The sequence below is a fragment of the Euprymna scolopes genome, chromosome 10 (genome assembly GCF_053919585.1).
Source record: "Euprymna scolopes isolate OS-2025 chromosome 10, ASM5391958v1, whole genome shotgun sequence".
Taxonomy (NCBI): domain Eukaryota; kingdom Metazoa; phylum Mollusca; class Cephalopoda; order Sepiida; family Sepiolidae; genus Euprymna; species Euprymna scolopes.
The window spans coordinates 22,909,140-22,925,408 of NC_136491.1; the positions used below are offsets into that span (position 1 = coordinate 22,909,140).

The 16,269-nt window shown below is 34.4% G+C and overlaps 1 protein-coding gene and 1 non-coding gene across 6 annotated transcripts in view; both read left to right on the forward strand.

Moving 5' to 3' along the window:
* LOC145285862 (uncharacterized) overlaps nucleotides 1-16,269 on the forward strand; it is a 182,143-nt gene that overhangs the window by 161,054 nt on the left and 4,820 nt on the right. For all 5 annotated transcript variants that reach the window (XM_080134307.1, XM_080134303.1, XM_080134305.1 and 2 more), the window contains exons 4-5: nucleotides 9,970-10,320; nucleotides 14,237-14,443. In XM_080134307.1, coding sequence (XP_079990433.1) covers nucleotides 9,970-10,320; nucleotides 14,237-14,443 — 558 coding nt within the window. The remainder of the gene's footprint in view (nucleotides 1-9,969; nucleotides 10,321-14,236; nucleotides 14,444-16,269) is intronic.
* Trnac-aca (transfer RNA cysteine (anticodon ACA)) lies at nucleotides 10,645-10,716 on the forward strand. The gene has a single exon. It is a non-coding gene; the product is annotated as a tRNA-Cys (tRNA).

Here is a 16,269-nt window from a genome sequence, read left to right on the forward strand (position 1 = left end):
TTGCTCGATACGTCTGACGACCACTGTAGGCAAAATAATTGTGTTGGGACGATTAATTGGAATCGGGAATCGGAAAAATTGGAATATTTGAGGGTATCGGAATCGGTATCAGAATCGGAAAAAAATTGATGCCTATTTTCCGATGCCAAAACGATTCTTTTAATTGTCTTTTTTTATTTGATTTTTTTAAAAACTAAATCTTCCATTGCTGGTAATAATGATAAAATAATAAATATTTATTGATTTTAAACTACTGGTGCAGCTAAAATCGATAGATCGTCTCCCACAAGTATATTTTTACGTTTAGGAAACTATTTGCACATTTAACATGTGTGCAATCGGAGAAAAATACAACTTTATGCAATGAAATATTTAGAGAATTATAAAGAATCGGAATTGGGAATTTAGTACGGAATCGGTAATTGTATCGCAATCGGGAAATAGATTGGATTGTCCCATCACTACAAAATAATCTATCAATATATCTATAAAAATGAAAGTGTCTGTCTGTCTGTCTGTGTATCTGTGTGTGTACATTTCCCTACACAATAATTCTGTCAATGTTTAGTCTACAGACTCGAAATTTGATATACAGGGTACTGAGATTTGGAAAAATCGATGTGATCGGTTTTCGGCTAAAGATTTGTCGATCAAGGGGTCAAAGTTCAACGATTTGTCCTTTGAGAACTCTACCAAACTCCTCCGACAATTTTCGGTCTAAACACTTGAAATTTTAGATATAGGTTCCTTAGACATGGATCTAACTTAATAACTTGATTTGAGCCCAAAACAATAAACGTTAAGGGGTCAAAGTTTTAAAAAATTGATCGCTTTTTTTTTTTTTCTTTTTTTTTTTTTGCTCAACATACACCCCTAAATATCCGGGCAACGCCGGGCACCCATGCTATAAATTAAGTAAAAGTTTTGCTTTGAAACCGTGTCTGTATTTGATTGTCACAGGGCTGGAACAAACTAAAGTGTATATATTTATTTCGCAGCACGTATTTCGTAAAAGTGCAACAAACATGATTATACATACGTGAGCGGTAAACAGATAAGCTGACTATACAACAATAAGAGCCCTACCCCAGTGTGACGTATATTTTGTTTCGCATTCTTTTAAAATGTGGATTGATAATTTGTATTGATTTGTATTTATTAAAACTACTAATTTTGAAGATTAATCTCAAAGCATTTCGGTTAATTTGACATACGGTCTTCTTCAGGTACATCTCAATTAAACATCAAAAAAACAATTTTTGTAAACATCGGAATATAAGAATAATACATGAATATTATAAAAACAAATGGTATTTACAACCTCGAAATATAATTAGTTGAATAAACTATACGTTTTTATTTACTTGAACTACGACAAACGAAGTTCAGTTTTTAATGTCAGGAAAATCTCGCTCCCTTACAAGTGGTATTCTAGATGTGTAAAAAAATAATAATAATTACTTTATTGGACAAAAAAAAAGATTTTCGTATCAAAACATGTTACACTTCCCCCCCCCCCCCCAGCTAAAAAAACAAACAAAAACTTTGTAATATTCCCTTGGTGATAAATTCGCGACTGTCCTATCACGGTCGTAAGATTTTCAGACATCTATAACACGTGACCTTTGATGTGAATACGTAATGTAGTACATTTATCTGTTTCGCTCACGTATGTATAATCATGTTTGTTGTACTTCAACAAAGATGCGCGGTGTTAAATAAATATACACACTCTTGCTTGTTCTATTTGATAGCGTGGGGAGGCATAGTAAATAGGTACATTACTAATGTACCTATTTACTATGCCTCCCCACGGGACAGAGTTAGACACCAGGGTCGTTTTTTAACGTGAATACGTAATGTAATTGGCTGATAACGTAGTGAACCAGCGTAGAAGTCAAAATTTTACCCCGCTATCAAATAGAACAAGCAAGAGTGTATATATTTATTTAACACCGCGCATCTTTGTTGAAGTACAACAAACATGATTATGCATACGTGAGCGAAACAGATAAATCGTTACAGAGAGAACAGACTATATAATCTAACTTGACTATCTGTGGATGCCGGTTGACGGGGGGGGGGGGTCATCCAATCATATTCAAATTACCGCCCTTTCTCAAAATATTTCTTAGTACTAGGATTTATACTTAAGTTTTTGGGACATACAAACAAGGAGTTATCTCTCGGGCATTCTAAGGGCATCAACAAGCTACTGTCCTCCACTGCTGATTGTATTTATCAATATCTTTTGCAGTAAACATTCAACCACATTATTGTATAGTTGCTAAAACTTCCTAGTTTTAAGAGATGCAAAATCTATTTTAGTACAGTGGTACGTACCAGTGGTACGACGTACCACTGGTACGTACCTCTCGATATGAAAGACTGTTTACGAAATTTTTAGCTTACGAAAGGTGATAAGAAAATTTTTTCTCCCTTATATGAAAACAATTTGGATACAAAAGATATGAGTGACAGAAAGACTATTTTCCATGCACCTAATTCTTCGAAAATCTTTTTAAAATCGGAGTTTTATTCGATTAAAAAGATTTTTAGCCATTTTCTGGAAATATTTGTGTTAGTTTTTATCTGGGAAACATTTTTCCTTGGACTTGAATTTATTTATTTTTTTACTTACCCTTCCTCATAATTAAAATTATTTTTAAACAATTGAAAAATTAATTTACGCATTACAATTTTTACCACGTTTCAAGAATAGAGTTTGAAGAAAGATTTTCGGCGCTTCTACACTATTGGGACGAGATTTTGTAGTCGATATATCGAGCTTTCACAGATAAAAAGCAATGGTTTCAACTGTTTTTTGTTTTGTTTTTTGTTGTTGTTTTTTTGTTTTTTTTTTTGTCAATTCTAATAAGTTACAATGTTAGCTTCCAAATTATGCAGCTGGAATTACTTGAATATTACTGATTTAAAAAAAGAAAAAACATCAACTTTAATCATGTTAGCAGGTGAAAAATAGCCGCCATCTTGTTTAATTCAAAACGGAAAATTACCTTCCTTTTGAACTCTCTTGTGTCTTACAATCATTTTCATCAAATTCTATCTTTCATTTTCTTTAATAATTTTCTACCTTATCGATTTTCGTAATTTTTGGATATAATCATCTTAAAAATACGAGGAACATGTAGATACCATTGTTTTTTTTTAAGTAAAATTCAGTTTTACGATTTCCGAAATTTCGTCCCAATGGTGTAGAAGCGCCAGATTTTCTGTTTTAACTTTTATCGGACACCCTCTGAAATTTTCGTAAGGGGTGAAGGAGTTTGTTATTTTTCTTAGAAATCACAGCTGTTTTCTTTTTTTTTTTCTTTTTTTTTTTGCAGATTAGTTTATTATTATTTTATCGTTTCACATTGTATTTTTTTTTTTTTTTTAGAAATCGCAAATAAGACGTAAGAAAGTAAATAATCCATTTCACTTTGAATCTTTCTTTTCTTCTGCCTGTATGCGCATATATTTGATTGAGGTTGTGGTCTTATCTATACATTAATATGATAGCGTCTGTGTTATTTTCTGTGTCATGCTTACATCCGGGTCGTTTAGTTGTTATGTACTGCCATTTCTTGTCATAAATAATTTTACCAAGAATTCTTCATAAGTTTTGGTTTTGGTTTCGATTATAACTGATAGCACTCCAGTAATCTATTTTTTTCATAAATAATTTTATTAACAATTCTTCGTAAGTTTTAGTTTCGGTTTCCATTATGGCTGAAGGAACTCAAGTTTATATATATATATATATATATATATATATTCATAAGTTTCTATTTCGGTTTCGATTCAAGCTAATGCACCCAAGTCATACGGATATATATATATATATATATATATATACATATATTTTTCTTTTTTTTAAATCGCAACTTTATAATATATAAAGATCGATACAATATTAACTCTATAATAACATATACGAAATCTGCAAGAATTAAAATATCATATTCAAACATACTTTACGATCGGGCTTTGTCGGACGTTCATGCTAGCTTAGATGAATATTTTTGCAGTTTTAACAAAAAAAAAGCTACAATTTACACTAAACATCTACAGAATGCTAACATCAATATATTACATATGAATGAGTTTTTTTGTGGAATTTCCACAGGTCCCGCTAGTGACGAATGAAAATAACAATTAAAGAATTATGTCATATCTCTCAGTCGTCTTTTATTAAATAAACTTTTTATATCTGGATTTCAAAGAAAAGTAAAAACAAATAGCAAGTGAAGGTTAGGTACTATTTGGTTTTTATTTCGTTTTGGTTTTATCCTTATTATAAAATTTTATGAGTGTTTTCATTTTGCGTGAAACGGATTTTTTTTATTGCATTTTCACCCTAAACAAGGCACTGTGCCACTTTCATGTAGAGGACTACTATCTGAGACATGATTGCAGGGACACTATGTAGGGAGTTGGGTAGCAAGATGTCTGTTTACATTACACTTGAACTCTGCATGTCAGTATGACGAGATCCCTGGCGACACCAGATGATCTTGCTTTTCAAATAGAGGAAGAGAAGACGGGAGACAGATTTGGAATCATCTACATGTCAAAAGAGATGGTTTTGTTTTTCAAATAGAGGAAGAGAGGGCAGAAGAGGAGGGTGTTAATGTCTGATTGGGACAAAACAAATGTCTATGGGATTTTGTCAGAAAGAGAAAAAACAAATAATAATTTGTTTTATCTCATTTGCTGTTATATATCTGTTAACAACGAAAAGGTTGTTTTTAAAACCCTGTTGAGCGATATGAAAGACAGCTTGGGGTGAGGGGTCGCCGCCAGGCATTGTTCGACCTGGGGTGACTAATCATGCCTAATCTCTATATAAATAAAATGAACTCGTTTTTTCCCGGATTTTGACCTTAATAGGATTAAAAATCAAGATATTTCATGCAAATATAATATGCACAAACGGCAGAACAATATCTGAGGTGTGTTATAGGCTTATTATTTCTCAAATTCCTCGATAATCTTAGATTTCTATACTTTTTCTGCTGAGAAGTCACGGCCAAAATCGGTTAAGATCAATGGAAGTGGTAAAATATTTTCTCTCTAATAAATTCCTCCTCCCCCTGCCACCACTTAACACCGTTTGGGGATCGTTCACAAGGAACAGTTGAGAAGAGAACACCGGTTTGGCTTTGTAGTTCTTTCATGTGAAGTTATTTAAAATCACTAAACTAAGCTGCAGTGCTCTGTGGCGTAGTGGTTAGCGTGCTGGACAATTCACATTATATTTTCACGTTTGCGCCGACCTACCGTAGCCGTTTTTTTTTTCCTAAACAACTGGAATGGACTTTTCTTGGTGGCTGAACTGTTAACGTTGCAGATTTTTTTTTTTTTTCACTTTATTTTCCTACTTTTACTCATGACTCCAGGTTTGATCCTTCCTACTTACCTACCATAACATTTTTTAAAACTCCCCCCCCCGTCCCGGAAACAAACACTCGAGCAACGCCGGGTACCCCCGCTAGTTGGTAATAAGTAAAAGCCTCAGTGCAGGTGGGGGGGGGGTTGAGGTCTGGTAGAGATAAGCTCTAAGAGAAAAGAAAGAATAACTCCAGAAAGGTGGAAGGGGAATTTCTGATTTGATAAAAACGATTGGCTTTTTAGAGTTAGGGTCCTTTTTTTTTACTGGCTGGCATCGAGACGTCTACATCGCTCTCACCCCGCCTCAGGGGGGGGGGGCGAAACCCGCACAAGAGCTAAGTTGAAAAGCTCTTGTTCTTAGCTGGGAAATTAATTAGAGGAACTTAAGTTATACAACCTGCATCATGAAGCTTGGATCAAAGAACTCGACTATAAACAAGTGTAAAACGATTTATGAATAATTATTTTGTTTCGTTATATAAAAAAAATGTCCCAGAGTTTTTCCTTGTTTTCTCGATTGCGGGCCTGAATGAAGATGCAGTTTATTTCAGGTAGGCCCTCCCGCCAGATGATGAAAAAGATAGACTGGATTCAGCACGAAGCCAGAGTGACGGCCGAAATCGACAATGTTGCCACACGGACTTAGGGTCATGCACATTTCGCGTGCCCTGAGCAGCAGAAGGATATTTTCCAGTGACCAGTGAGAGTCTGGCCACCCTTGAGGGGTCCACCACTAGACAAGTAAGAATGTAGCCCTGCTGGGTTGCATCTATGGTCCTGTGAGCTGGGAGCGACGAACACGGCCAGAAGTACGTCACAAGTATGCTCCAGTGAACCAGGATAGCGACGGATGCGGCCCGGCCCTCGGACAAGAGAGGGTGTTAGGGTTATAGTCAGTACAGTTGGGGAAGCAGGAACCCGGAATGGAATTCCAAAGTCTAACAGTTCTGGAGAAGAAACTATTTGAGTAAAAGACTTTCTGGCATCTGTGGATCTCTACTGTGTAGGGGTGGGATTTTGCTGCTTGTCGGCTTTATCGGGGGTATTTACGTTGAGGGGGTACAAGGGCTTGCAGTTCATCAGAACATCTACGATTAAAATACTTGTAAAACAGGCAGAAGTATGCAAGATTTCGTCGATGGGAGAAAGGCTGAAGCTTAGCTGACAGTTCGAAACTTATTAGGTTGGCGACTCTCTTTTGAACCCTATCCAGAAGTGAGAGACTAGTAGCAGATGCTCCAGCCCAAATGTGACAACAGTACTCCATACATGGGTGAATTGTGGCCTTGTAGAGGTACAAGATACTTTCAGGCGTAATTAAACGGTTTACATGTAAAATGTGTTTTAGGATACGAAGATTTCAAGCCAGAACCAATTAATTTCGTATCTATGAATTCCACTGTATATTGTTCAACGTATTCTTATTTCAGGGAATAAATTGCCCCTCCCCCTCTCCGGTAAATTCTTCACATAACTCTCGACTCTGTGGTGAGTGGAAGAACACAGAATCAGTGAAAAACAGCAAAAAACATTCATAATACTATTAAGAAAATATCAAAAAAAATATTCTTACTCTGAAAATGAGTTACATAAAACACAAGAGATGCCCGATGGTGCAACAATCCAGATGACCTTTGACACCGGCCAGGGTATAATATCTAAAGCATGCAAAACAATTTCTCTTTCCCCCACCCCACCCCCAATCTCAATAGTAAACGGACGCCCTTCAACCAAAGGACTTGGCACGCATGAGCACGCACGATTATTCCATGCTAGAGGGAATGGTGACTTTGTAGAGATAGAGGATACCGTCACATGTGTTATCACAAGAATTCCTTACATTTAATGTAACCCAAAGAACGCCACATTCCACATATTTCCAAACAAATTTAACCTCATAATTACGTAACATTTAAGCAAAAACACAATTTCCACAAGAACATGTTTATATTGATTGAGATTGTCGGACTGACTTCCTCATCTTGGTTGTTATAGTCACAACGTTTCGGCCGTTTTGCCCTCCGGCCTTCATCAGGTGTTTTGTATGTCCTAGTGACATATGGCCGAGTGGTCCTAGACGTTGTATCAAAGTTTACAGTTATCCAAAGGTGCTGAGTTCAATTCTGAACGAAGGCAGTGAAAAGTAACATTCAAAACAGAATCAGCAACTATGCCCCAGAGCCTAGCTGGAGTCCGAACACGGTACCCCCGTAATAATAATAAAGGGTTGGGTTCGAGACTCCTAACAAACGGTTCCCCAGTTCGATACAAAACACCTGATGAAGGCCGGAGGGCAAAACGGCCGAAACGTTGTGACTATAACAACCAAGATGAGGAAGTCAGTCCGACAATCTCAATCAATGAAAACACATCATCTCAAAAATACAGACAATTAACATGTTTATATTTCAGAATTTTTTATTAGGTTGATAAGAAGGTTCTTGTAGAATTTTTAATTTTGATTTCAAATGTATTTCAGATGTATTTTCAATTATGTTTTCGCTATAAAACCTTTACTTTATATCATTTTAAAGAACGGTTTGAATAACAATCGTTTTAAAACAATTATGTCTTCTTTTCAAAACGTTGAATACAAGATGGAAAAAAAGCAAATTTGCACAATTTTCTTATTTCAATTCAAGCTAGACTGAAAAGCTGCTGAAACAGCTTGTGATATTAACAAAGCGTTTGGCTCAGGAACCACTACTAAGCGCACAGCACAATATATATATATATATATATATATATATATATATATATATATATATATATATATATATATATATATATTTCACCTTTTATTATTGTCCGTAACTTGATGTCTACCACAATAAAAACACTGTTTTCCGAAACGATCGTACAAATTATTGATTTTGTTGTTGTTCCTTCTTATGAAACGGATTTTTAATTTAATTATAATTTGATTTTTAAATTATCAATCACATTACTAAATATTAAATTAGCTCTAGGATATTTACCTATCGAGCTTATTATATATCTAAATTACAACGAGCACTTTTTCTTTCCCTGTATTTCAATCAAATTAGTAATTTTACTATTAAATTAAAATACACTCTGCTCTTTAGACTATTGTTCTAATCTCCTTTAAATTTATATAAATATATATATATATTTATTTATTATTTTTAAAAATATTAAATATTAAGATTACTGTTTTAAAAATAATAAATAAATAAAAATGTTATATACGTCCAAATTAAAAAGGGCGACTTTCTAAGTAAATAAAAAAATGAACTCCGAGGCGGAGCCAATATTAACCGTATGTATCGCTTGAAAAAAAAAAAAACAGCAACAATATATATATATGTGTGTGTATATATATATATATATATATATATATATATATATATATATATATATGGGGAATATATTTATTCAATTCTATTTCACCTTTAATCTATGAAGCTCGATGGAACTACAGAGCATATTCAAATAAATTAGAAAAGTCTATTTTCCAAATTTTAAGATGTTGACCACCTTATCGTTTATTTCTTTAAGTACGTTGACAGGCACAATTCTCGACAGCACCTGTTTTGTAGCGCTGATGAATCATTCTTGTAATTATGTAAATTCTTCAATTTATTCCCTCCTGTAGTCATCAGAAGAAAAAATACTTATCAACTTAAAAAAATAAAATAAAAGCATATGTTCATGATTACAAAATCCGAAAGTTGCGATTATTTTTCAATTTGTTACGCCATATATATATATATATATATATATATATATATATATATATAATGACGTAGATATATATATATATATATATATATATATATATATAATGACGTAGATATATATATATATAATGACGTGTATATATATATATATATAATGACGTGTATGTATATATATATATATATATAATGACGTGTATGTATATATATATATAATGACGTGTATATATATATATATATATATATAATGACGTGTATATATATATATATATATATATATATATATATATAATGACGTGTATATATATATATATATATATATAATGACGTGTATATATATATATATATATATAATGACGTGTATATATATATATATATATATATATATAATGACGTGTATATATATATATATATATATATAATGACGTGTATATATATATATATAATGACGTGTATATATATATATATAATGACGTGTATATATATATATATATATATATATATATATTAGTTAAAAGACTGATACTAAAAGATACATATAACTTTATTATAACATGAGAGCAATAAGAAATATAAAGGGAGAGAAAAGAAGAAAAAAAATCTCTTAGGCCATGGTATTTCGAAGCTATATACCGTGTAATCCGGATATAAGAGACTTCTTGGTGTTACAATTCTCTTATATCCGGGTTACACTATACATTAACACAGGCTCTAATTTGGGACCAGAGAAAATCTCTTATATCCTGTTTTCTTATAGTTTGGTCTCTTATATACGGGTTAAACTGTATCTCATCTTAAAAATATCTACATCTTTAAGATGAACGATGACACAATGTGTATGATGTTTAAATTTTCTTTGACTTTTCTCAATCTATAGGAATTGGCAATTTGGTGTTCCAGAGTATATGACGCAGGGTCCACCCCATCGACAAGAATCTGGCGATCAAATTGATGGCCCACAAAAATTGGAAGCCTCGCAAAATGGTCAAACCAACATGGCTGCCTTGAATGGTCTCCACACAGAGAAAGACGTGCCCATCCGGACAATGGCAGCTGGACTTCAGCCAGCAGAAATACATTCCAAAACAACTCTGGGGTCACCTTGTATGACAACTGACTGTGGTCAAAATGACCCTGTGGCCTGCAGTCCAAATTATAAGTTCGAACTGGTCAGAGGAGTAGCACCAGATCAAGAGTTTAAAAATCCCATCACGCAGAAAGACTATGTGTAAGTATTAGTTCTTATGAATCTATACGATTAATAAAATTCTAAATGTTTATTTATTTATGTGTGTGCGTGTATATATACCAATAAAACTTTCGAACAGATGCACCGAATTGAAAAAATTCTTTTTTTCCCTGAAAGGTGTGAGTCCCTAGATTGCCCTTATCTATATATGGCTCGTAACGAACAACGCTAAGTCACACAAAAAGCCCAAAATAAGGGGTTTGAGGCCGTTTCGTGCAATTGTCGAAAAAGTTACCTGCCCATGTCAACAGAATTTAGCACTGTCTGTATACAGTCACAGTAACATCTTTCAGCATACTGACAGGACTTGTGGCACAATAGAAACGTGTCTGACTACAGATCAGAAGATTCCAGGTTCGAATCCTGGCAAGTTCGTAATAATTTTAACCATTTTATCCAACGTTTACTCATTATACTTACCCTTAGACAGTTTTAAATATTGACCCCCTCCCCCCAAAAAAAAGAAAGAAATGAAAATGTGGTTCATTATTTTTATGTTGTTACGTAGTTTTTAATACTTTTTACTTGATCAAACAAACAAAAAAAAAAAGTTATCACGAGCGGTTCACAGAAACATTTTTATGTTTTCCTTCTCAATTGTTTGATTATTTACTATAGAACGTGTATAGTTTAATAGGTGTTTCTGCAGTTTAAGTAACCGTTGTTCCGTAAGTAACGCACTGACATTTACCGTTTAACATTTTAAAAAAATGTTGCGTTTACATTACTGGCAGCGAGCATGAAAAAAGAAAAACAATTGAAGCTGTGGTAATGTTGACTAGTTACTTACTTTTTTTTTTTTTTTTTTGCCAAGGAGTTACCACTTATCAAGGCCCAGAGGCCACTCGAGGATAAGGGTTAATAAGTGGTTAATGGGACAATGCTGTAGTAATTGTTAGTAGTGGAAATTTGGTAAATTGGATTACTTAAGGGGAACGGCTCATCAAGAACTTGTTTATATTGGACTTGAAGACGACCATATTATAGTCAGCCGGAACTCTTCTTTTTTCTTAAACAATTACACGACCATCGTTGGATTTTATTTTGTTTATTTCTTTTTACTTTTCTTTCTTTTTTTTTCTATTTTTTCTCTCTGGATAAAAAAAAAAGGGGTCGTAATTTTTCTAAAACGACAGTTAAATTCTTTTAAGGTGAGGTTTAAATCAAGGGTTGGCTGTTTTTTTTTCAACCATTTCTCCCCAGCCCTCCTCTTTCTCATGTCTATTGAAAACTGTTTACTGCTATGTCGATGTGCGAGTGACTCGCACCATGCAACCCACTCCTCCTTCACACGTACAGTGGATCTGTGTAGAACCTCTGCTTTACTCCCAGGATTGTCCTCCACTTGTCAATCCATGTCTCCTCTCTTTCATCGAAGACTCATACTTTGCCTTTATTTTCCCTATAATAATCCGTATTTCTTTCTATTTAATTTTTCTCTCTTTTTTCAAAATTTACTGCCTCTGTGCTCTCCCGTTGCTTAAAACAAAACATTTGTTAACGCAAACCTAAAACAGAAACCTACACTGACAATATGCACCTAAAAAATACGAGCGAAAACAATAGAAACCAAAGAGCTTCCTACCTTTATAGCTGCTGCTGCTGTTTCTCCCTGTCATTTTATCGACGTCATATTATGCACTTGTAGTGACAAGCTGGCTTTGACACAGGTCTTAATTAGACTCTCAACGTTCTATTAATGTTCAGGAATTTGAATCTTTCTCAATAACTTTATTTTTCTTCAATTGTACTTTTCTTTTTCTTTGTCAATTCGTCAAAAAAACAAAAAAAAAAAAAAAACAGAGTTCCACATTAATAATTAAAAAAAAAAGTGTTCGAGGTAACTCGCCTGTGGACATCTCATAGAGATGCGATATCCTGTTCACAGCACCATAATATAAATCTATGGGTTGCATCGCCTGTTGCCGGGAGTAAAGTTGAGCTGCACCTTAAAAGTTAAAAGTAACCGCACTTCTGATGACTCAGGGTTACATTTAAAAAAAAAAAAATTAAATTAAAAAAACTTGTCAAATAAATTCAATAACTTTGCATCTGGACCTTTCAAGTTTCCAAAGGCCTTTAATCTTCTTCAAAACTTTTCAAAAGCTTCTGAGAACCTTTAAGCTTTCAAACTCTTTAAGAATTAAAAGTCTTTATAACTTTCTTCATAACTCCGTCTCATGACTGATCGTCTAGTGGCTATCGTTAGTTTAGTGTTTGTCTTTATAATCTTTTAAAGTTCTTTCATAACTTATTAAAACTTCGTTAGTTCGTCTAGTGGCGATCTATAGTTTTTAAATGCGTTTTCTTTTCATCTTTGCTTTTTCTAGACTTAGTCTAGTTTTTATCCTCGTTTTCATCTTTTCTTCATCAAGTGGTTAGGACCCTAACATCTATGCCAAACGCTTGCTGGTTGCTGGAATCTTCTACTAAAGCACACAACTCGTGCTCAACCCTAAGTCCATGTGGTAGTTCTGCTCTCGTGTTGGCTGGTCGGTAATCCTACCATAAGGGTCCTTTGGCTGGCTACCTTTAGACGTTGGGGATGAAGTCCGCTTTCACAGGCAGGAGCATTGCTGTCATCGGCTGCAGCTTTAACATCAGTCTGGGGAAGAAATCATTCTACAACCGTTGGCAAACAAAAAAAATCACACAGACAGTCTTTTTAGTAATATATAATCATTCAAAAGTTACTCAAAGTTGTTACAGGTATAGTCTTATCTAAGAACATGAACTCGAGGCCTTTCTAAACTTGGGGAATCAGACTGACTTCTGAGTGCAGGATTATAATGGGTGAAATTAAGTTTTTCATCCAGGCCGTCGGACGCAAAAACACGTCCGACAGCCAAGATCTCAAAACCTCAACTCTCTAACGAACTCACCTCACCAATGAACTCTCTAAAACTGGCCAAAAAAAACAAACACTTTATTATCTCTGTAACTTCTAATTTATGTCCCCTTTCTATTTGGGGCTTTGTCTTTCTTCATCTCTATCTCTCCCTCAATCTGTACCTCTTACCATCACTCATGGGATGGTTTTCGCAAAGACCACCTGTATAAGGCAAAACAAGGAAATAGGTTATCCAGGTAACCCTCTTTCCAAACAGACAATACAATAATTAATGGCATTTGAACGCTTATCTACTTGACTCGTCTTTCGGGTGGTACCCTGACCTGAATAAAACATAAGTGCCATATGACATCTCAACTCGTGTCAAAAGGACCTCCCAGACATCTTCCTGACCTAACAGCAAGACAACTCGATGTTGTCCAGATCCACAATTCCTGTCACAAAATAATCCGATGAATGAAAGAACAGATGATTTTGACAAAAGTTAACATCTTATACAGCCTAACATCACAAGTGCATTTGAGAAGTTTTATTACCACACAAGCCGAAAGGCCTAACACGAAAAAAATCAACAGCAGGTTCTTTGATAGAGGCGCATTCAAAATGAAGGTTTCTGTTTGCAGCACAATTTAACAATGATACTTGACTTTTTCATTTTAAACTTTAATTCAAGTCATTATATATAAAAAATATTTTAGAAATTAACAGTAGGTTCTCTACAGTGCAATATAGACTATAATATATTGTGAACTTAATCACTGCGAGAGGCATGTAAAGCTTCCTTCGATGGGTCTCCAATTGGAGCAGGCAATCGATCAATTTGATTGAAAAAAATGGGGTATTTCATCGATTTTGATGACAATAAAAATATGAGAGTGTGAAATATTTGTTGAATTATCATTTAATCGCGGTGAACGTTGGGTTACCCTGCTAGTTGCTAATGAAATTTTATTGGATTTTTAAGTTGGGAATTTAAAAACAAAAAATGAAGTAAACTTATTTTTTACATTTTTTTTTTTTTTTTTTTTTTTTTTTTTTTTTTAGAAACAGCTCACCGGCTGGTTTGGTTAGGAACCAAGGAAACAAGAGAAATAATAACAGCATATCGATGTCTAAATTGCTTTCTCACAGTTATGGCAAAGAATGGCATGATCAGCTTAAAGACCAGCAGTTAAGCGCTAGAAGACTTCACTATCAAGTTGCCCAAGAAGTTCCGCCATCTGATGCAAGCCTCGAAAGTCCCACAAACAGGTTTGTATTGAAAAAAAAAGCATATTTTAAAAAATGAGGACCATATAGGAAAATATACTCAAGTTTTTATTTTTGAACTTTTACTCACTTCAAACAGCTGCCACTGAAGCGTAACAGGCTATCATGATTTTTTTTTTTTACTTGGAAATCACCAGTTATTAAGGACCAAAAGCTACTCAAGGATAAGGGCTAATGAATATGAGGTGCTAGTGTAATAATCATTAATGGTGTAAATTGGGTAGAATTTGATTATTTATGGGAATGGCTCAACAAGAACTTGTTTACATTGGATTTGAAGTTTACCATGTTGCATTCAACTAGGAAGCAGGCCAGCGGAACAGTGTTCCACAGATGGCAGTTCTGGGAAAGAAGCTTTGTTCATGGAATCTGCGTTCAGATTTAGGCACAGACAGAGTGTGGGGGAAATCGTATATAGTGGTTGTAGTTAGTCGTGTGTTTTTTTGTGCAAGTTTGGCAAAGGGGTACCATAGACTGGTCCGATTTTTTTAACATCGTTTCAGGGTTATTACTTACCCCCCCCCATACACACACCTACAAACACCCGGGCAACGCCGGGTACCCCTCGCTAGTCTATAATATAAATCTCACCTGTCTGTTTAAATGCATATACGATGTATGAAGTATGTATGTCTCACCAAAACTTTCGACAGAGGCGACGGATTTTCACAAGAGCAGTATCATTTGGAAGCTCGACTCTCCGGACGACAAATATCGAAAAAATTGGTTGAAAATATTAATTCCTTCACCTTCAACTGGGCACTTTTCTACAGGGAGGGGTCGCTTTTTTCATTGATATTTTGGAAAGTGATAGCCTCTTTACGATTATCTAACCTTAATTTAAACCTACATCACTTCCAATTTGGCAGTAGGCATAACAGCTAATTTTTTTTTTTTTTCAGATTTTTTATTTTCACTTTCTTTTCCTCCTTCGCATTATAAGTTCAAGCCTGCCTGCATACGACAACTTTTTTTTTTTTTTGCTCAACACACACCTCTAAACACCTGGGCAACGCCAGGCACCCAGGCTAGTCACTTATAAATTAGAATCTATTTTTTTCTTCTTTTTTTGCAAAGAGATGGGTATTTAGGCTAAGGTGTTAATCTACACATTTGCCATTGTTGTTATTATTATTATTATCATCATCATCATCTTGGTCTTTCAAATTAATCTAATAGCCAATCAAACCTTTATAATTCTAATAAAAAATATGAATTTGATAAAGGGAAAAGCACAGAATAGTTTTAAAAAATTTTCCCTTCCCATGTTAAGAATGGTTTTCTGAATAGTAATCTATATATATATAAAAGCGAAAATGTGTGTATGTATGTATGTTCGCTTTTTGTGTATGTCTGTAAAAGGCTTTTTTCCGAGAAGCGATTGGTCGCCTCACAACTTCTTAAAACTTTTTATATCACATATAAATCATAATATCTACGAGTTAATAACGGAGGTCGCCTGTCTATTTAATTTGCTCGACTTTGAAAAGATAAATATTCAACATTTTTCGCTCGCCGCATATGGATTAGGCTTTTTCATATAATAAAATTGACACTAATTCTGGCGGTATTTTTCCGGTCGCGATCGCTGGAAATGTCCGAAAGCAATCAGATTTGATCAATGTGGGGTTTTTCCTTAAATCAGACAATTGCTATTCAATTTGGATAATCCCCTTTTTATGGGGAGCTGGTTCTCCCCCCCCCTCCAACATCTTGGAGAAACAAAAAAAAAAAATTAAAAGCATTCCCGCAGTCAATAAAATACTACCCCGCAATCAAAGTTGACCTCATTAACTAATTAAAAACCG